Below are 22,444 nucleotides of genomic sequence, written 5' to 3' on the forward strand. Positions count from 1 at the left end.
AAAGCCAGGGTGAGAGCCCCAGGGCCACCAAAATGGTCCCCCTGTGTGCCTGCCTCCTCCCGCTGGGGATGAAGGGACGGCTTGTTTGGAGTGGCTGCGGGAAGAGCAGCACCAAAGGCTTCTCAGTAAGGTGAGCCGCTGAGAGCAGACAGCCCCGACACCAGGAATTCATGGCTCCCTGCTCCCCGCCAGCACCGGGGGCTTTTCAGGGTGGGAAGTCCGTCCTTTAATTGACCAGGAAAATAAACGAAAACAAGCCAGCGTACACAGGAGTGCCAGAAAGCCTGGCTGGAGCTGAACAGCGCTACATACACGGGTTTACTTAACAGGCTTTTCAGAACAAGCCCCGAGAATCCCTCCCCTCCCGCAGCCCAGCAAGAAAGCGTGAGCTGAGCTGGGCTGCTGGATCCAGCCCCAGTCACTCTAATCCCCCCTGCTCCTGCCTTTGAGAGAAGTTACGGTCTCTACACAGACTGAACATTATTGAAAACAAAATAGTGAATTCCCCTAACAAAGTAGTTCCCTTCCTTATGGGACTTTCAATGCAATGATTTGTGATGACCAAAGAGAGTCCTGGCAATGAGCTTACACACCAAATGCCACCTGAAGACAAAAACCAAGAGGTATTCTAACATAAACGGCCAAGAGCAAATTATCTGTCAGATGCCACAGCCAGAGAGCCTGGGTCACTGACTGGATGCTTAACCTGGCCTCAGAAGCAACCGAGGTGGTTCAAGGCTGTTTTGGAGAGACTTGCATCAAAATAATGCTATAATGTTACTACTAAATGCCCAAACATTTGCTTTTTGTTAAATTCCGGCAGAAATATTATCCTTGTTCTGCTCAGCACGAGAAACATCCAAAAGCTCAGTGCGTTCCCACTGCTGATTTTGTGAAATTCAGCTGAATTTTCTTTTTATTGGAGAGCCGAAGATTAAACATTTAACAGAACTCCCTTAAAAACAGAAAAGTTAGGTGAACAACAACTCGTTTTTAGAGGGTCCCTCTAACATGAACCAGGCAGAAAAATCACTCAGCTCTCCCACCTTCTTCCTTTCCCCGAGTGCTTACTGTAGCTGCGCTGGTTTGGTTCCTGTAAAAGGGGCATTTCACCTGTGGGGTTACCCACTCAGAGGTTTTTTATCCCGTGCATCACTCCAGTTGCAGGTCACAGCACCTTTACCTAACCCAACTGCTGCAGTGCTGCAGGAACCCACCTCAGCAGGGCAGAACTCCAGCGCTGGTGCCCCCCGACCACCCCTTCCAGCCCACCTGCGCTCACAGAGCCACCTTATTCCATACATCTGCATTCCTTGGAGGAATAATGCCTGCCAGCACCTTTTCCCAGGGCAGAAATTGTTTTTCTGCATTGAGACTCCAAATTAGAGAACAAAATAGAGAAAAAGGTTGGTTTGTTACGATCTGAGCATACCCTCTGGTGGCCAGCTGAGAGCAGCACCCTCTGGTCCCGGCCTCCAGCTCCTCCGCTTGGCAACCCCGAGCTGGGAGACCGGGAGGCCTCTGCAGCTGTCTTGAGCAGGAGCAGCAGCACAAGAAGGAAGCTGCCTGCTTCCTAGCTGCCTAGGCAAAAACAAAAACACAAATCTAACACCAAGCAGCTCACCAGCGGTGTAAGATCCTGGGAATGCAAGCAGCTAGCTGGAAGCCCTGTGGCACGAGACTGGCACCGGAGAATGGGGTCGGGAGCAGCGAGCACAGGGAGAAACACACAAAAAAGCTGTTTCAAACTGTTTTTCTCTGGAAGTCCGCTTCCCCAAGCTGCAATACACGCTCTTCGCTTGACATGTGACATTCAGGTGCTCTCCTTGCATCCTGCAGCACTCAGCTAATCATGAGATTACCAGGATACTTTATTTAGAGAATACTTTATTAGTTTCTGTAATCAAACCCATGTAAATAAGACCGTACATATTTAATACAGTGCGTTACCCCTGTACAAATGGAAAAAAAATTAAGTTTAACATTTCTAGACCAATATGGCTGTTAATTTCTGTACAATGCCAACTCACACTACAAGTGGGATACTTTTTTCCAAAGTTGACATCACAGCTAAAGTTTCCAAAAATTCAAATTATATATATATTTATATAAAAAGATAACCAATAGCAATTCACTAGGCATCAATAGCAGCAACAGCCTCTCCAGCTTCTGCAGTCATTTGAACAAAATTATACACATTAGACTTTCAACTCACTCTTCCTTCCAAAAAAAAAAAAAAAAAAAGTAAAAAAAAAATCCCAGAAAAAAACAGCAAATTCTGCTATTGATGTGGTACCTGGTGCTTTTTATTAGCTTTTCAATCATTGTCTGGAAAAAACCTCTAGAATAACATTATTAAAAACAGCTCCAGTATAGCACAGTCACTACTACATATCATAAGCAGGTACAGGATATCTTACATTCACAGAAGTATCATACAGTACTGTCCTACAGCTATAATACTAGAGGATACAATTAAAAAGGCATTATTTGACTTGATTCTACTTTCCAGCACACTGTGGGCAAGGAGGTGGTGCGACGCAGCTCTGATATAAAGAATGCACCTTTTCGATAAAATTCATTTTAATCCGATAAGGTTTCTTTTATTCTTGTGGCACAGTTCTAAGTGCTCATTGCTGTATACAGACATAAGCTGGAAACCGTTTAAAGATCACTCGCTTCATATAAAGATAGCTGGACAGGGGTGAACAGAACAAATCTGGCTATTGATGCAGTTAACTTTTCAGCTCCAGAGGTGAACAACTGAGGGGGGAGCGGGTGTAGAGAACACAGGTGGCCAAGTAGCGGTTTCATATTGTGATCTAAACACAGTATATTGTCATCCAAGAAGCAGCGGCCAGCAAAGCACTGCCTTCAGAGGGAAATTCAACATCAGGGTTACCCTCTGCGTTATATTACATCGGGCGTCGCACGGGAAGGGCAGCTTTGCCAGCTAGGTGAATCCCTCTGCTTATTACAAGCTAGGAGCTCCTGAAGTCGCTCAAAACTTCACGCCCATTACTTGGCCCAGCACCATCTTCAGATCTGCACGTTCTCATACTCACGGGTTTGTAAGAAGATAAATAGCAGCTGAAGATCAGAAGAAAATCAGAGTATTCGTCTTGTCAGCTAGGAACGTCACTCCCCAACCACCTGCTGCCCTGCTGTGCTATTCGGCAGGGCCCACTTTGGGAAGCACACAGGTGTGTAAGCCAAAACCCCCGCGCACGTGTAAAACGTGCACACACACTACCAAAAAGCAGCCTTCGTGCTGTCAGAGAAGATAAAAGACCAAAGAACCTAGAAGCTGAGCTGGATGAGCAGCAGTTTAAATTCATCACTGCCGCTAGCTTCTACGTCCCTTTGTGTTGTTTAGAGCCCTGTGGGGAGAGAAAACTGTTGACTCCCCCTCGGGGCTACAAATTCATGCTGCTGTCATCTCACCCGCCCTCCCCTCCTCCCCCACCTCCAAGGAAATACAGCCTCTAAGATTTTGTTTCTTCGGTTTTGATTGCCTGAGGTTTGATTGGTCCAGTTCTAACAGGTTTTGTTGCTGCAGCAGGTGCGGGGGTAGGCTTTTCCTCGGTTTTGTCTTGGCAGACTCCTGAAGAGTCAGCAATTGCCTCGGAGGGTTTGCTCCCGTTCTCGTCCACTTTCTGTGCTTTGCCTCCTATGGGTTTGCTCTGCTGCTGCTGCTCAGAAAAGAATCTCTGGGTGGACTGAAGTACCTCTGCTCTCTGCTTTGCCTTAAGAAAGGGAGAAAATATATTTACTGAAGAGATGGCACAGGAATAAAAGTGACTTCACAGAAGTAAATCCTACATGAAAGGACTGACCGCATCGGGCAGACCTTACTAGAAAGGCACGTCCATCCAGTTGCTTCCTAGAAGCTACCACATCCAGCACTTGGCTCCTCAGCAGTAGTTAACATCGTGCCTAGGCTTCCCTGGCTCTTTATAATCCTCACTCCCCCCAAAGAGAGGGCCAAGGGCAAATTTTAAGCACCATCTAACACCTTTTTATGCAGCTAACGAGCATTACAGCACCTAAAAGTACCAACAGCCCACAGCAGGCTCCATCTGCAGCTTCACCCCACAGTGTCAGACACGACCAGAACACATCTCTGCACAATGCCTGAGCCCCGACACTGCCCCAGCTACGCAGGCACTAAGGGCCACGCCAGCTGTCTTTTCTCCTGCCCCTTTCTCTGAGCTTCCTGGGCACCCAAAGTTTCCCCTCCTGCTCGAACAGACTTTGGAGACTGCAGTGCTAACACAACTGAACCTGACTCAGGATGATGCTATGTGAAGCTGAAGCCTCAGCTGCTTCCAGCTCGAGGCAGGAACTCCTTCTGGGAAGCACAAACTTCCTGCAAATGCATCCCCAGGATCCTGCTGGTAACCTCAACTCGCACCCGTTAAGGTCAGCCTTTGTGCCCAGGTGTTCCAGCTGCAGTCTTACACCAGGCCTTTCATTTGGCAGTGCAAGCACTGGGCACACAGAGGCTTCAGAGCAAGCACCTGGTTCTCCTGCCCACACTCGGGCAAAGCAGGAGCTGCACGAAGAGTCCAAATCTTCTGGGCTTCATAGTGCTGTTTCCAATGCTGTCAGACGCCTTTTTAACACTACAAAGACCTGTCTAAAGCAAGGAACCCCAACCACAATACAGACACTAAGCCTCCATGCATACTCTTGATGAGTATTTTATGCATTTTACAGAAAGCCAGGGAGAAAAACTAGCAAAAGCCTGGAACAAGGGGTCTTGGTTTTGATACTGTGCAGTTGTCTCAAGAAGCCAAGCTAGTAACAGAAAAATCTGTGAACCCTGCTGCAATGAACTGCAACAAGTCTGATTTTACTGAAGCCAGACAGACACCTGAAATCCTCTGTGTAATTTCAGACATCCTCTAAGGTTAAGGCTAGAAAGCTGGATGATTTGATCACAGGCACCCAAGCGTGACAGAATAACTTACATTCTTCTGAACAGTGCTTGCAGGGAGATTCAGAAAACCAGGACTGCACGTCTGCATTTGCTGTGACAAGTTCGACTCAATTTGCAATACAGACTCAAGACAACACACTAAGCATCACCTGTTAGGCCTCCAGCTGGCATAAACTGGGGGTAGAAAACAAATCCTGGAGATTTGGCCTATCTGAAGGGGTAAATCTATTCTGCTACAACCAGAGCTCATCAGGAAAAGCACACTCTTTGGCTTGTGTGGCTCAGCACACGGGTTATGGCAAAGGGAGCTCTTCAGCACCACCTATCCTCACCAGCAGTACCCTGCAGAAGACAGGTAGATGAGCTACGTGTACAACTGTCCCTGTGCAGACTCCCTGTCCTGCAGTCTCTGCCTCGGTAAGGAGATCTGGCCTCGTCATGAAGGGTCCCAAAGTGCTCTTCACCAGGAAGTGAATTAGCAGAGTAACCTAGAAGCAAGGCTGGCTGGGACGGGAGGGTTCATGCTGCTGCTCAGGGGTGGGGGAGATGTGAAATGCCAGCTAGCAGTCAAGTTCATGGGTTTCATTGCTCATTCAAAAATCCAGGCTCTCGAGAGGTAATTGTCAGCTTGCCTTCAGCAGCTTCACAACCATTCCCCACAAGATCACTTGAGAAAGGAAGCGCCCTGTATTTTTTTTTAGCCTCAAGTTTTAACTAATGAAAAATTAAAAACCAAACAAGGCTCAGAGAAGATCTGTGTCTACCTGCTGAAGGCCCAGCTACTGGGCTTGGGTCCAGAGGCATTTTAATTAAGACACAATTTGCAGACACATTCCTGCCCTACAAGCTGTCAAGACTGAACCGGTGTTAACAGCGCTGCAGGTCAAACACTAACCTTCAGGTCTTGTTCAGCTTTCACCACAGCCTGGGCCTGATTGCCTCTGGCTCCAGACACTGATCCCCAAAGACCTCTGGCCACACGCAGTAAATGAGGGTGGCTCATGAGGCCTGTGATCATCTGAGATGGCATCTGAGTAGGCAGTGCTAGTGGCAGCCTCTGAACAGGAGCTGAGAAGGTGTTAGTATTTGGGGCTCTTACCAATGGAGGGAGCAGGTTAGGCTGAGAAAGGATCTACGTGGGGAAAAACAACAAAAAGAGATGTTTAGCAAGTAGAAAGCTGCCAACTAGATTGCACGTTGGCGTTATTTTAAAGGGGAAAAAATTGCCTGTTCTGCTGTCAAACTGATGTCAGGAAAATAGGCGTTTATGTTAAGCCACGCTTGAACTGCAGAAAAACACAGCACTGTAATGCTGCTGGGCCTTCAAGTACCACTGACAGCTTAGAAACAGCACGTAACAAGGGACAAGACGCAGGCAAGGCAGCAGAGGAGCAGCAGCGAAAGGAAGTCCTGAGAAGTCTGGGTAGTTTCTGCTAGTTGCAATCCAAAAACCAAATCCTAACTCCCGCAGTCAAACACTCCCAACACTAAAAACCAACAAATCCAGCAGCCTGGCCCCAGTCACCTCCAGCAGGGACACAGCACCCTGTTAGAGCCACGCTCCCTGGAAAGTGAAGAGAGGCAAGTGAAACCCTTTGCAATCAGCCCTGCTTTGAGCAGGAGGCCCGACTGTGCGACCTCCAGGGATCCTTTCCAACCTGAACTGCTCCAAGAACACTTCACAGCTGCATCTCAGACAGACACCCACAAACCTACTTTGTCATTTAACAGTTAAGATGTGCACTGGGACCCTTCTGAGGCACAAAACTTCTCCCCTTCCCCAACCAAATGGCCTGCTTTTGCAGGAATGAGGTGCATTACAGCTGTGTGGGGAAGCCCGCAAAACAACTGACATCATTCACAACTTCTAACAGATTCCTCAGCATGCACAGAACTCTTGAAATTAAACACACCACAAGACTTGTACTAGGGTAGCAAGATCAGATTTTTTTTTTTTTTGCCTTGATCTTGAGATCAGTTTCCTTCTGCATCTTTTTTATTGTCTTTTAAAGGATTTCATTTTGCATCTCCCCATGATAAAACCTGAGGGAACACAGCTAAGCTGCGAAGTCAGTAGTGACACAGAGAAATAGATTTGTCTGTAGGAAGCCACCAGTTGCCTACCTGTGGTGCAAACTGTGCAGGAAATGGCTGTGTCATCCTCACGGCAGCAGCTGCAGACTGAAACTGCTTCTGGTAGACAATGCTGTTCATTTTATTGGACTGGTTGTTCGGACTTGTAGAACTGGCCCTAAAGAAAAGGAAAACGTCAGTCAGAATCACACTGCTCTCAACCAAAAGGATGCATCTGTCTTTAGTTGCAACTTAACTAGAAATACAGCTTGGCTGGAGGTGAACAAAGGTGGAAAAGCCTTTAAGAAACTGTGACCAAGTTGCAGAGTTCTCATGCACAGCATGTGGGCAACGCATTTTTACTTAATGTAAAATGAGCAGCAGGGCAACAGTGACAAGGAAGGCAGCTAAACTCAATGCACACAGTTTGTAAGCTTACAGACATTTGTTTAGTTTTGACTTTCAAGCTCTTACGTTTTTCTGCACCTTCCCAGTACCTCCACACTAAAAACCAAAGGTTTACGGTGAGCCTTGCTCAGTTGTTAAGAGGGGAGTCATCTCACATAGGATTTAAGATATATACCATCAAATCAATTGTTCTAAATGCTGACTAGCTTGCGAATTCAATTATTTCTTTTTCATCCTTCTACATTTTTCTTAGGTGAAGTATTTCAGGCAAGACATTAGGATTGCATGTAGGAGGTCAAACTAATTCCTACTTGACTAGAAAAGCCTGGACCACTTTCAGCTTGCCACAGTGAAAGCCACCAAATATAATTACTATGCATGGGAGTACAATTTTCAAGAATTTTCTAGTACCAGAGTTCCATTTTTAAGTTCTTTCAGCCCACTCATAACTTCACCCACAAACATCTCAATAAATTCACCATGAAGAGCACTCTGCCTATAAGCAAAATTCTGCTAATTCTGCCAATTAACCAAGTAAACCTGCCAGTAGCCTACTAATTTCTCTTGTGAAAAGCTTAGAAAACCAACAATCAGTGTAAGATCTGTAACAGAACTGTCGCCACAACTACTGCTCTCTGAGGTGTAAGCTTTGATGCGTTTGGTTGTTTGGTTTTAATTCTTACTTTACTCTCATGTAACAGTCTTACATTTTACCCCAAAGCACCTCTTCTTTGCTCACTTCTGTGTTTTCCAGATCATTTTGGTTAACTTGTTCAGTTCCATGTAATTCATAAGTATTTTTAAGGTCTTATTTCAGAATTATTTTATTCTAGCTAAGCATAGGAGATCTGATCACCTACTAGAATGTTCCTTTTAAGCTAAGATTAAGCGTTTTATTTTCCATTAGTAGCCCCTCACCACAGACCTTTCAGAATTGACTGCTCATATACGATTAGTTAAGTTTTCCAGATGTGATTTCAAGGAATTTTGAGCTTAAAAAGAGATTTACCGGAAGGGACTGGAGGTTGGCGTAGTACTTCTACCAGTAACTGGTGGTGTTCCAGGTTTGACATCGATACCACCCCCAAATGCCTTCAGGTCCATTTCTGATATCTGAAAAGCACAACAATCAACATGTTAATTCAGTAGGAGCAAAGAAAAATCAACACGTTTCAGGGTTGAAATTTCCTCACCACAGATACCATGTGAAAATATTTAGATACTATTTGAAAAATGCTGAAGGGAAGAGTGCCATAAAATAAGCCAGTTCTATATATATATATATAAAAAAAAACACAACACAAAAGCACAGCAAAAATGGAAGTCATTCACATGAAAAATCTCCAGACTCTAAATGGAGCAATCCATTTCACACGTTATTTTGCAAACACAATCAACAGAATAAATGAGTCTCTGCAACAGTGTCTTTCCACACACAGCTATGAAGCATAATGGCAAAACAACGAATCTTTACTTGATTTATTGTTGACTGCCTTTAGCAGAACACGATGGAACCCTTAATGCAAGGCAGCAAAGCCACCTAAGGGAAAATCCCTATTCCACTGTAGCTTTCCCTCATTTCTTGTTGAAGTAACCACAGTTATTTTCCCCTGACAACTATAGCTAGAAACAAGCTGCTGCTTGGAAGATGGGCTCAAAAATTGTAAAGGTGAAAGGCTTTTGGCCAGAACCTATGAAGCTAGAAAACTACATGGTGCAAAATCACTCTGTTGGTAGGTGACAACATGAAAACTTGATCCATCTGATCTAGAATCCTGGTTGCCATTACTGTCCAAGACAGGGAATTAATTCTTGAGATTTTTTTTTTTTTTATCACAGCTCTAAAATATTGGGACTGCAGGGTTGCTTTATGTTCTAAAGCACCCTAAAGTCTAGGCCACAAGCTGTAAGACTTTCAGGGGCAGCTCCAGAGACAGATTACTTCCTGCTCCAGGAAAAGACCTTGCTAATCTGACAGAAAGCTTATAGCAGCGTTCATGTTCAGTATCACCAATCACTGCCACCTGAAAGTGCACTGCAAGTGCACTGTGTTGTACGCTATCCAAAAATCCCCAAAGCCTACAGATCTGTAATTCCATCTAAGATAAGAGACCACGTGAATGGAAGCCAGTTTGCTGAATCAGAAAGATTTCATTTTTTGACATTCACTCTTGGATTGTAGGTCAGGAAAAAAACAAAAAAAAAACAACAAAAAAAAACAGCGCCCTTACAAATGTAGAAGGGAGTTAGCTAGAGTTATCTACACATGGATGCATAAGCTTCTCTTGCAATGTTTTTCACCACAGCTACCTGACTGGAATTTTCTGGGACATTCATCAATCAACCTGGAGGACAGGACAGCATTAGTGAAGATTAGATCTGCCCTAAGCCTCAAGCACTCCCTATTCGATACAGCAACAGGTATATGGCAGAAAAAAAATCCATACAGCAGGTGGCAGCATTACAGATGAATTCAGTGCATTTGATGGTTTGGAAGCACAAGTGAAATCTGGCAATTTGCTCCAGTATGAGACCAGAAAAACACTGACAGTAGCAGAAACCAGCCCTGACATTGTAACGTTGTTTGCCTGCTGCTCTGACAATGGTTTCTGTATTACCTTCTATGTGGCATCCTACATGAATGAAGTACCCTGCTAGTCCACAAAGTCATTACCAAACGAAGTATTCTTACAGTGCAAGTGGATTAGCAGCAAGCCAGCCACTACATAAACTTAGCTAAATCTTCACAAGATGCACAGAGCCCATCACTAAGGGACTAATCTCAGCTGGCTTTCCTATTTTCCTCTCCCAAACTTTTAAGGTCAAGGAAGGTTTTTAGATGGCACAAGAGTCAAACAAAGGTTGCCACGCTGGTACTATAAAACAGCACAGAGTTGTGTTATTTTTTGTATTGTAGATTTATGTATGTTATCACCTTTCCAGTTGCAGCTATCATGCTGTGTTGAGTTCCTGCTGGGATTAATCCTCTGAAAGGCTGGGTTACTTGTGCAGGTCTGCTTAGATTTTGCGCTGGCGCTTGTGGTGGTGTGTGCTGTAGTGGTGGTTGTAAAGACTGGGGCAGGGCAATGAGTGGCTGTGCTGTAGATCCAAAGTTGGGCAAAGAAAGCTGTGATCCTGGTAAAGGTACTGTCACCTGGGGGGAGAAAAACATACAGAATCACCAGTAACATATACACAGGGGTCATTATTTAACTTTCTTTACTAGCTCTGTGATTTCAGTTCTAGTCAGGGTGAATGGCTTAACGACTCATAGGATGATTTGGGTTGAAAGGGGCCTTCAAGATCATCTCTGGTCTTTGCATTTCAGAAAAAGTTAACATTTAACTCCTAACTGCAACATCACACAATGGGATTTCCTTACATGGATAAGTAAACGTAATTCATTTCAGGAAATAAAAGCAGAATGAAACAGCCAGCTTCCCGTCTCCCCCCTTCTTTTAAGCTTCAAATAATTTTAGTCATCAGGACACCGTTTGGGATCACAGCTAAATTTTATTTTTCAAGAATCCCAGCAGCCAGCATTCCCAAGCTTTAAAAAACAAAAACACATTTGCCTCTCACTTGTCTGCATTAACAGGGAATGCTGTGGGCTGCAAACATCACAGAATGGAAGTGATAAGCATATGAAAATACCATAACAGTGACCTGACTAGCAGGAATTCTTGCTTTTCCTAGTCTGACCATTAATCCCAAACTTCCAAAATTGTACTGCGTGACTACAGGAACATAGGACGTTCTCCAGATGAGAAAACTTAGCAAGATTCTGCTCTGAATTATAGCAGAATAAAAGCATAACAACAGCCATACTCGAACACATTAAAACCATTAACCCTTCTAAAAGGTCCTTAATACTTTATGCTATAGTTTCAACAGTTGAGACCCAATTTTTGAAGGCTTTTCTCAATATTTGTCTTGGCAACTTTTCACATGTATGAAGTAGGCTACTATAATAAGCCAGCCCACTGCAAGCTGTTTTTAAAAAGCCACTTAAAATCAAAACTTGAACCAGGAAGCCACTAGACAGCATGCTGTAAATACAACAGAATGCTTGAACATTGCAAACCAACAGAACTTTCATAAAAGAATGCCAAGAACTTACCACGATCTGAGTTATTTTTACAAACTTCCTGATGTAGTCACTGACTTGGCTGTCCTATTTGCTTGTATGATCACCTATCTCCTGACTTCTCTTTTTTTTCCTATATATTTCATCTCACTGACGTGGCAGCTCTGACTTTTCAGGTGAAATTTGGTGTTAACAATTAAGCTGCATAAAACACCTTTGGTTTACTTGGCTCTCTCCACCATGATACCTGCTCCCATAAGGGCTGCATACACCTCAACCAATTAGCAACAGCACTGAACCTACTAAATCTTTGCCTGTCACTGGAAAGTGAACTACTTAAGAGAAGGAGGCCAGAGACAAGTGATCAATATGAACTTGCAGGCCATTCAAATTCCCAGTAACTCATTTTTGCAGTACTTCTGCAGTAGCTTTTCTCTCCTATCAATTTTTAATTCTTGCAGTTTACCCCCACCCCTCACCCTTCACCAACATGCTTTTAAGAAGAATACAATTTAGGAAATTTACCATGCCATAGTTTACCTGCTGGAGAGCGCTGGGAGACTGCGCGGTGTTGTAGAAATTGCTCTGGCCAGGCTGTTGAACTTGCCCAGAATACAGATTTGAAGCCTGGGTGAGTGTAGCTCTGGCCTAGGAAGAGTGAAAGACACCATTACTTTAAAAACACAACAGCTTGTAATAAAGCACATCATTAGCAAGTGGTAGCCTTTTGTCACCTACAATAAAAGATATATCACTATTGGAGCTTCTGGTTTGATAAGTGCAAAGATTCCTCTATTCTGGAGAACAATCTTCACTCCAGAGATTATTCTAATACACCTTTATGAAATTAAAAGCACGTTCTCTTCCAAGTGTCTCAAGTTTTCTGCCACCTTGACTGCCATGGCAGTATTACAGAAGAGGTAGGCTTATCCCAAGCTAGGCAATACTTGATTACTGCATCATCTGTATCAAACCACTGTGATGGTTTGATACAGATGATGTGAACACTGTGAACTTCAGCATTTTGGAGTATTTCCTACCTGCAGAATGTGTGTATCAATAAGCTGAGAGCCTCCCAGTCCTGAAGCTTGACTAAGCTGATGTTCATATAAGATAGGAATAGGTTGTGTATTAGAAGTCTGTTGAAATGCCAGGCTTGACTGTGCCTTCGCAAGCTCCTGGTGTTGCACTGTTGGGAAGTTGTGTAAGGCCGTACCAGACAGGACTACTGGTGATGGCTGAGACAAACCACTTTGCATAAAAGCTTGCTGGGACCTGCAAGAGATTGGAGCGTTAAGTATAAAAATGGAAACAGATCAACAGCCACCAAAAATTTAAGAACATGGAGTATATTGCTGAAACAGAATTAGAACACCAGATTATCCACATTTTCACTCAAGAAAGGTAGATTTTCTAGTTATTCTGCACACAACAAAATAATAGATGCTACTAAAGCCCACATGAAAAATGACTGAGCTTTTTATTTAAACCCTACAACCCTCTGCACCTTTAGAGATGTGGGAAAGGTATTAGTCCTCTTACTAACAGCACAACCCCAAAGTCCACTCATACTGGTGTATACATGACCAGATCAGCCAGAAGCGTTTATTTAATCTGGACTGCATGCCAGACTGATTGTGTTTCTGCAACTAGCCAACTGTTTGTAACATTTTTTGTCAGCTATGAAAGAACAGGCAATATTTGGTCCAACAAAGTCTTCCAAACAATGGTCAGCCAGCCAAGCCTGTAGTACCAGACAGGAAACACTAGGGCTATATAGCACATGTTGATCTGATAAACCCTAAAGTCACATACTACATCTGGAGAAACGGATTCCTCCAGTACAAAAAGTGCTCAGGACAGAGAGGACTGACTTACAGGTTAAAGGATTCAGGATACGTGTGTATTCAGTTAAACCCCTGCTGAGTCCACCTTGTTTGGCTTCAGCCTTCTACATCACAACAAGGAGGCTGTTCTACATGCACTTGCAAAAACCTCTGAGACGTTCCTTTGCAGAAGTAATTAAAGTGAAACTAACATTTATCAGAATACCACTATGAATAATTTCTGGTAGGAACTGCAAGGACACTTTGGAAAGGCTTACAGTGTAAATTTCTCTGCATGCTGATTTGTATGCAGACAAATTCAATGCCACTTGAAATATACTGGTCCTATTATCATCTCCTGTAGCAAACAGAAAACATTTGCTCTAAAATGTAATCTCCTATCCCCTGTGCATCTGGAATGAAATTTCCACCACCCTACCTTACCTGTGGGGTTCAAATTGTGATTTCAAAAGTGTTTCCAGGCTCCAGTGCTGGTTTGATCAGAAAACAACAAATACAAAATACTGAATTAAGGAGTCAGATCCCCCCCCCCAATTCTCCTCACATGGAAGAGTGAAGATGTTTCCAGCTTTTTAGCCTGGTTTTCCAGAGATAAATATTTCTGGCATGATTTTTCAACCACAACTCTTCAACTTTATCTGCAGATGCAGACTGCCCACTTGGCATACAGTTTTCAGGCAGATGAAGAGATGAAAGATTTTGGGGAAGACAGGAAGATGACGTACCTATTGAACACAAGACACAAGTCTGCAGGGAAGCAAATTCTATAATTTCTGCCACCGAAAAAGGAAATAAATTTACATGTGCTACTTACCTGTAAGGTTGCAAGGAGGAGTTGAACAACTCTTGGGCTTGTGACACAGCTGGTGCTGCTCCTAAACTCAGCTGAGCTTGATGCTGTCCTTGAAGAGGTGCATAAATGGGGATGGGGATCTGCTGAACTGAAGCAGGCTGCAGAAAGAAGAAACCATTAAATATCTCAGGATAGAAGTCATGTAGAAAAGCTACAGTCAAATGTGTGCCAGGATTAGTGTAACATCTTTTAAAGTAAAGAGAAGAATTTAAAACCTCAAGGTTGCATGGAAAGCCAGTATTTCACCTGTTTCAAAAAATACTTTCATGTTGTGCTTTATGGTTTTGGTGAAAATAACCAGGAGAACCTGAACAAATCATTTAGATTTGGGTACAAAACAACCGTGCAAGATCCACACAGCTTTGTACCAACAACACCTCATATGAACGTGCACTTTTACATGAGAGCACACTGAGTGAAAGCTTATTCTCTCAACTTTCATGACAATTGTTTTCAATCACAGTAGAGAAGCAGTAGAGAGCAACTTGAATACACCAGTATGAAATAGCAATGACAGGTATGATCTCATTTTTGCGGTCTTCAGTCCCACTCTTGCCTGCCCCCATTTGCAGAGTTTTACAGTTAATGTAAATAAGGAGAGGAAGAAAAAAAAATTCCCAAATACCTGTGAAAGCCCTGGCTGAAAGCCTTGCTGTTGGGCCAGAGAAGGTGGTGCCAAACGTGCATGCTGGGTGTTGAACAGGTGACTTGTATCCATATAAAATGCTGGAATTTGAGCTGCAGTACCTCAGGAAGAGGAATACAATTAGTATCTGTTTCCAAACATTTCTCTGCTAAACAAGTTTTCAGCAAGATTTAGAGATGCAGCCACTGTCAGTACTTTCCAGTGTGACAACTACCAGAGAGACTGGGATAAGAACCAGAACTGAACAGCTGGGTGCATAATAAGCTGTGGTATCTTTTCTTTGGCATCTATTCACCCCCAGAATCTATCAGTCTTGCACATGCATCTTCAGTCCCATGAATTTCTTAGGAGACAAAACAACAGATTCTGGCCAAAAAAGGCACTTGAGTGATGAAAGGGGAAGAACAAGCTCTAACTAACCTAAACTACATGACTTTATATGTAGAACTTAATCTTTTAAGAAAAATGCCATGCTTATAAGCTATTGTGGCATTTAATAAAGTCATCAAGATTAAGTCATTCTTCGTCTTGAATATTGATTTAAAATTTTGAAAGAAAAAAAGGTTCATCAAGAGGTGCAAACTTATCTTCCTCAATGAACTAACAACATGGCGTTATCATTATAACAACAGACACTGCCTATTTAGATTAAGACAATTACAGAATATTTGCTCACAAAATGCTGCCATCATTCTGTCCTTATTGCAGATAAAACCAGAATTAAATTAATTTCTCCAGCTTTGTAACTCCAATAAAGCAACCACACGGCTTCTCAGCCAAACACTGTTACCTGCTGCAGACTGAGACACGTAGACCTGGGGACTTTGCTGTTGCTGGGCGATGAGGGATGGCATGCAGCTCAGCTGGGAAAAGTGACTTGCAGAAGCCAGGCTGCTTGTCTGCAACTGCTGTGGTTTCACTTTACATATATTGGGAGGGTCTGAGGTGCTTGCAGTCTTTGTACTCAGTGAAGAGGTTGTGTATGTTCCAGCTCCTACAAGAAGAGAAACAAGAAGTGCATTGTAAAACAGCTGAAGACACTCCAAACCCTCATCTTCCAGTGGTCAGTTTGGGGACATCTATGCAAGCATAAGGTGCTACTAGGAAAGAACGCTGAAAACTAATGCAGCCGTTTCCATCACTGCAACATGGACAGGGAGAATAATTCTTTTAAGTTACTTCTCCCTTCTCAAGCACAGGAGGACTTAAAAGTGCCAAAGTATACATCTTGGTCAATTATCCAATGAAATATTGCAACGTACAGTGGCTGTGGCTCTCATGGTCGAGAGGCTGGCTCCAAAGAAACTTAATTTTAAACCATTTCAGTTGAGATTTTGACATATACTCTAATATTCCTAGTTGTGAAGATCTAATCAGATCCAGCATCTTTTGTTTGCTGCAAAGAACCAAGGTGGGAACCAGCACTGCTTGGGGAGAGCAGTCGGACACTTGCTCTCCCCAGTACAAGGGAGATTTGCTATGAGGTGTTGAAGCCTCGAGTCTGAAAGTGAGAGCACAAATGAAAAGTAGTACTGTAATACGCTGGATGAAGTGACAAAATTTTGAAGCTGTCTGCTGGAAGTCAGTGGCTGTCAGAACTACCAGCTGCTTAGAAAGAAAAAACAAACAAACAAACAAATTTATTTCCCTCCCTTTGTTCAGATGAACAAAATGAAACCATTAAGTGAGCCAAGAGGAGAAGTTTACCTCCTCTTTCAAGTCCACATAAATAGCATAAACAGAGATGTCCTCTCAATATTCTTTTCAGCTGACTGAAGTGAATGAGGGGAAGGATCTCCTTGTTAACTAAGAGATATTTGGGAAGCTATTGTTCAGAGCTGACATTTCATGCTTGCAAAGCTGACAGAAGTCTTGTGCATTAAATGTGGTGGGAATCTGGTCTCTTGAAACACATAACCAAGGAACAGTTCAACACGATACTGCAATCTTGACAGCCAGTACCTGATAGTGAAGTTGTTGGTGTAACTGAGGCTACAGGAATAGGAGGCATCGATGCACTAGAGAAGGAGCTGTAAGTACCACTGTTTGGTCCAGCGTTGCTGCTGCTACTGCTGCTGCTGCTGCCACCAGCTATGGGAGACGCTGCTGATGTCACCGGTGAACTCTTCTCCCCCATGTTTGGGGAATTCTCCCATGCTTTGCGTGCAGACTCCATCTATTTAAAAAGAAAACAAAATTTCCTCATCTATTAGGAAGTTCAACCAGTCAGTCTTCAACTTTTAACAGTTATTTTTAGTTCAAAAGGCAACTCAGGCTTCATGCGAGCCTCTTAAAAATCACCGTAATCGTGCAACTCTGTTCATGCAAAAAAGCATACGGCCTGAAGTTGGAGCTTCTTATCTGTTCCAACTGCACACGTGCACAGTTCATGATCTTAACATTCAATACTCAAAAGAGAATTCACCCGCTAATTTGGCTTGGTTTTGTTTGACATGGAGAGCAAAAGGCATGGGAAGCTAAAGAAAGGTACAAAAGAATCCAGCTATTTCCGTAAGTCCTCCACTTAGAAGCATTGGGCCTTTTAAATGAAGCAGCTCCTTACTTTCTTGCTATGTCATCCGTTTTGAGTGACCACCAAAAATACCTAATGCACACTTCAGTAAACCCGAGAGCAGTCAAGGTCAGATTTCCAAAGCAACTGCTGGTCAAAATGTGATCGTGAGCTGACCCAGCTTGTGCACACTGCTTTACAGGAGTGCTACAGACGCTTCACACTCCTCTGTTTCTATTATAACGAATTCTTGCACAGCAAGGAAGGTGGAGCTTCCAATAAATGTTTTGTACACATTTCTCTTCCACCAGAAGTGGAAGGAACCATTGCTTAATGCAGCCAACAATCTAATTATTGCTAGAATAGATGCACAATGCTGTATCTTTGAACTGAGACACTTTTGATAGACTAGTGAAAAGGAAATGTTAATGTTCAGACCACACCCATCAATTTAAGTGCTCAAACACAGTCCATGGACATCCCTACAACCTCCAACTGTCCTCTTCCCTTGAAATGGAAAGTTTGTGTGAGCAGAGCTGGATGCCAGAGGCTGTAATCCCTCATGTAGAGTACTGTGAGCTTCTTAAGGCCAGATGCTGACTTTAAAGGTATCTGTAAAAGGGCAAATGCACCCTTACCAGCAAATCTGCCCTTGCTGCCTTGATCAGTAGAGCGCCCTAACTGGGACTCGCAGACTCCTGAAGTCACGCTTTCAACTATCCAGATTTAACTGCACTAAGCACAGTCTGGGCAGACCAAACACAATTTCTGTTATTTGGCTAGATGCTTCAGGCGTGATAAAAAAGCAGAGCAATACACAAAGAAGTGGGTAATGTGGTCAATACACGTCCATACAGAAAGAAGCTAAGCTCTGCATTCCTCAAAACAGGAAAGGGGGAAGGAGAGAAACTTTGTTGTACATTAAATCACATGGAAATAAATAACCTATTTCCATTTTTGAGATTATCTTACCCAGTAATCACATACTCATACTCAGTTTCCCCATCACAACACTCTCCTCCAAATTGGTTCTAATTCTTGTAGACAAGGCAAACTTCAAAATGGAAAAGGAAAGGATTTTGCATAACGTGGAACACAGGTAAGACTAGAGGCTCCTTTCTGAACACAACACAGGCTTCTGGTAAGACAGAATAATAAATATACCACACTGGTATGAAGAGAGATGAGGAAAATATCTGTGGACATCTGAACAGAGAATGCATGGAAGCTTCTCCTATGTTCATCAAGTTTCAGCATGTCCTGGAAAAACTAGTAATAGCAAAAAAGCTGGAGTCTACATACTGAATTTTGTCTTCCAAACCTAAACAATAGCAAGATGCCAGGTCACTCCATACCCCTACCAATTATTCAAGTTTCAAATTTCAAATTTATCAAACTTTCAAATAGCTTTCCCTTTAGAGAGCTCCTTAATCTCTAACTTCTTAAACTGTAAGAGGATGCCAGAGAGACTGGTATTCTGTAAGTGCTTATGCAGAACCATCTACAGATCACATATGAAGGAGTAAGAAGCTCTACAGTAAGTGAGGCTGTGGAAAGTGGTACGATTTTGCTGCTCAGTTCGGAAGAGGAGAGCACAGCTTGGAGATCATGGCTGCTTGAGGCTGCTGCTTCACTGTTGACCCATCAGGGCCATTCGCATCACATTAACGCTCCAGTACCCACTACACAAGAAATTAACTGGAGAAAAATGGTTAGGCAAATATCCTTATGTAAACCAATGTTTAGGTGACTGGCAAAAGAAAGCCAAAAATGCCAGATTCCAGACTCTGGTGCCTACACAGAAATTTTAGATTGAACTCTGGAACATAAAGGGAGCCAGGCACTTCAGTCTGAGATGGCTTTGGACTTTATTTTTCTCAGCATCCTAACTAGCAAAAGCAGTGGCAGGTAAGTGCTTTTGGGATGTCTACTTTAGTAAAGGTTTCTTTAGTGAAGTTGGTGCAAGGAAAACAGTGCTCAACAAGCTTTCTCAGATGAGCACCTTACACCTACACCCTTGCAGAATGATGTGAAATAGTTGGAACAATTTTGGCCGAGTTCCTCATCTGAGCCTCCTCACAGATTGCTTTCTGTGATAGGGGATGGAAAAAAGAGGATATGAGAGAGGATTATCCCTTTCTGGAGGCAGAGCTTAGAGACTTTGCTCTTTTAAAAGAGGGAAGGGAATGCTTTGCTTTCTGTGGCTCCAAAAGTACCTTTTAAAAGCAAGGATTATATCAAATGCAAGGAGAGAAAGAGCAGCTCTGCTCTGCCTGGGCCAGAAGGCCTTCTGTGGAAGTGACAGTGTCAGTGTGCTTCAAAACAAGCTTGTTGCCTTCAACAGTTACAAAAAGGAGGGAGTGTTCCAGCAGCTGGAGAAAGGAACACTGAGTCAAAGCTAATTTTAAATGTGTTTCTGTTCAGCTTTTGATCACAAAGTACTTGTACCTTAAAACACCTATCTGCAATATATTCTGTTATCACGCATCCAAGACTTATCATCCACTGAGAAATGAATAAAACCACTGACACCAGAACTGCAGAACAAAACACAAGTGAGCAGGGCAGGCTGCTCTGTAGCTGAGCAGCATCACATTCTTTGTGGCATCGTGCCGTAGTAATGTTCCTACCTGTATTATGTAGGAATCCAGCTGCTAACCAGTTCGAAACTGCTATTTCAGAAAAATACTTTCAGGTGCCAGAAAGTCAGATTATGATAATTTGTTACATAAGAATGCAACAGAAAACCAGATATTTTTGTTAATTTACTCATCCCTCTCCATCCCTTTCCCCATTTTTCAGGCCTGGATGTCTATTGTTTTAAAGTGGTTACATTTTTTTTCCCCAGGAAAAAAGGTGTTAACAAAAGAAGAGCAAAGATTCAACACGAGATCATTAATAGCTATCACCCATAGAGAACGTGAGCAAGCAGCTGTCAAACCATGCTGGCAAGACTGAAGTCTCACCAGGATTGACAAGTAAATTTCTCCAAAGTGTTAGTTCTGCACCCATTCCCTGTTCTCAGCTTTTTTTTTTTTTGTTTAAATTTAGAGAAGCTAATTTCAAACGTCACTCTCAACACCAGATGCAGCAATGTTTCTACTAGTTCAGTCACCTGCAGTCACAGTCACAAAGCAGACCTAACACACCCCAAGACCAAAAACTTCTAAAGATACGGTAGCAAAGCTAGAGACCAAATACTATGTTAGTGAGTTATACAATGCACACCATCCGAAATCCATCAGAACGGGGAAAAGCTACTCAAGATATTCTCCACACTTGCTCTACACTGAAGAGCAGAAAACAACGGAACATTTACAACACAACAAAGCATGTTCTGACTAGCTGATCAAACTGCCTTTCAGTCACCAACACGCCACCTACATTGCAGCATGTAGAACTTCAGCCATCCAACTCAAAACACAGGATCACTGCACCAAAATCTTACAGCTACGAAAATCAAGCTTGGCTTACCAAGCAACTCTTTGTAGCCTTTAATACCAAACTGAGCAACTTTCTTTATGCCACACACACCAAAAGGTAAAAATAAATCGGATTCCGATGGTTTGTCATGAGCACTATGGTACAACGCTAAAATGCTAGGATCCTTTTTCAGGGCAGTGGGAGCCAAGATTGGTTGATGCCGAGTGTTAATGCAAAATGGGGTTAGAAATTTAGAATTTAAATGCATCCTTTGATACAGTCTTGTGTTTCAGCCATCCGTTTATATGCAAAAGCAGTTCAGCAGAGGAAACAAAGGAAGGCTCTAAAAAAAGGTTTACCAGCAAGTTCTCCATTAACTTTCCCCTGCATGCAAGAAAACAACCCTTAGAGGGATGTGGTACATACCTTGAGGGTGAGGTCGACGGTAGCGGGAGAAACTGGAGTTAGGCTGGAGCTCTGTTGTAGAGTCTCCCTCCTAGGGAGGGGAAGGGTGTGGGGCAGGGGCACCTGAAAGGCAGGCAACACACATCACATTCTAACTACGTCTATTACGAAAGCCCCAGAAAAGCAAAGCTCAAGCTTTATTAAGTGAGCTACAACTTCTTCAAGGCTTGAGCATTTGGCAGGGAGGTTTTGATAAAATAAGGTGAAAATTTAGTAGGTGGGAAAAGGCCGTTCAGCAGGTGCTGAGATGCTTCTTATCTCTCTTTAAAAGAGACTCAAGACTAGGGTTCTGAAGCATCCTTGTCTTCTGCATAAACAAATACCAATTAGCTGCTTTGGGATTTACTTTGAAGCACCATTTTACTTTCCCGGTATACAAAAATTCTTCCCAAGCCAAGTTTGGCCCCTTCCGTACCAGTACAGTACATGGGGTTTGGTGACTTCTCAAGTTCTAAGATGCAGTTTCTGAACAGAGGAAGCTACAAATCTTCAAAGTCATAGGACCATGAAACAAATCAAAACAGATTTGTCATCCAATAACTGAATTCAGTTATTTTCTCTTTCAAAAGATGAAAGATGTCAAACTCAGGGAAATAAACTTGACAGAAAGCTATTTCTATCTGTATGGAAGAAAACACTGATGGATTTCCTTGATGTTCTAAATGGAACGCATCAAAAACACTGCAGTGGCCAGCCTACTCCTTCTGATCAGTTCTTTCTCCACTCAAAGAGCACAGCTAACAGAATTCCACCTATTGATGAGATGAGGCTGATTCAAAAGACAGATACTGAAGCTCTGAAGCAGATGATAGCACAGATCGTTTGTGGCCAGGAGCCCCTATATCCTGCATTGCAAATCCAACTCCAACCTGCCACAACGGAGCACGCACTAACACCATTTATGCAAAAGAATTCAATCTTCTCCACTAACCACCAAAAGCACAAACCACAACACCACCAGAAAATCCAGCAGAAGAGTAAGTTCAACCAATATTGCTTCAAAACCGCATTAAAGGATGCTGCAGTAAGCTTAAAAGCATTTCTTAGAATTCAGAGACATATTTGTAAAATCTTGAGATTCTACTATTGATTCTTCTTTCCCCCAAACAACAAGCGACTCAATGCTGAGTCAATTGTATTTCTGCTACTCAAACAACAAAAATAACAAGATCCAAGTCCCCAGCCTGG

General features: G+C 43.0%; 1 protein-coding gene across 1 annotated transcript in view; it reads right to left on the bottom strand.

Annotated features, from left to right (window-relative positions):
- Nucleotides 1-1,859: 1,859 nt before the first annotated feature.
- Nucleotides 1,860-22,444, bottom strand: part of PRRC2C (proline rich coiled-coil 2C) — a 69,964-nt gene continuing 49,379 nt past the window's right edge. Inside the window, exons 25-36 of the mRNA XM_082766063.1 lie at nucleotides 21,218-21,319; nucleotides 16,819-17,032; nucleotides 15,647-15,850; nucleotides 14,836-14,948; nucleotides 14,172-14,308; nucleotides 12,551-12,785; nucleotides 12,036-12,158; nucleotides 10,359-10,577; nucleotides 8,433-8,536; nucleotides 7,067-7,193; nucleotides 3,467-3,746; nucleotides 1,860-3,380 (exon numbers count right to left, since the gene is read on the bottom strand). Of these exons, the coding sequence (XP_082622189.1) occupies nucleotides 3,486-3,746; nucleotides 7,067-7,193; nucleotides 8,433-8,536; nucleotides 10,359-10,577; nucleotides 12,036-12,158; nucleotides 12,551-12,785; nucleotides 14,172-14,308; nucleotides 14,836-14,948; nucleotides 15,647-15,850; nucleotides 16,819-17,032; nucleotides 21,218-21,319 (1,839 nt within the window). The 3' untranslated portion in view covers nucleotides 1,860-3,380; nucleotides 3,467-3,485. The remainder of the gene's footprint in view (nucleotides 3,381-3,466; nucleotides 3,747-7,066; nucleotides 7,194-8,432; nucleotides 8,537-10,358; nucleotides 10,578-12,035; nucleotides 12,159-12,550; nucleotides 12,786-14,171; nucleotides 14,309-14,835; nucleotides 14,949-15,646; nucleotides 15,851-16,818; nucleotides 17,033-21,217; nucleotides 21,320-22,444) is intronic.

Source organism: Aythya marila (genome assembly GCF_965140915.1).
Source record: "Aythya marila genome assembly, chromosome: 8".
NCBI classification, from domain to species: Eukaryota; Metazoa; Chordata; class Aves; order Anseriformes; family Anatidae; genus Aythya; species Aythya marila.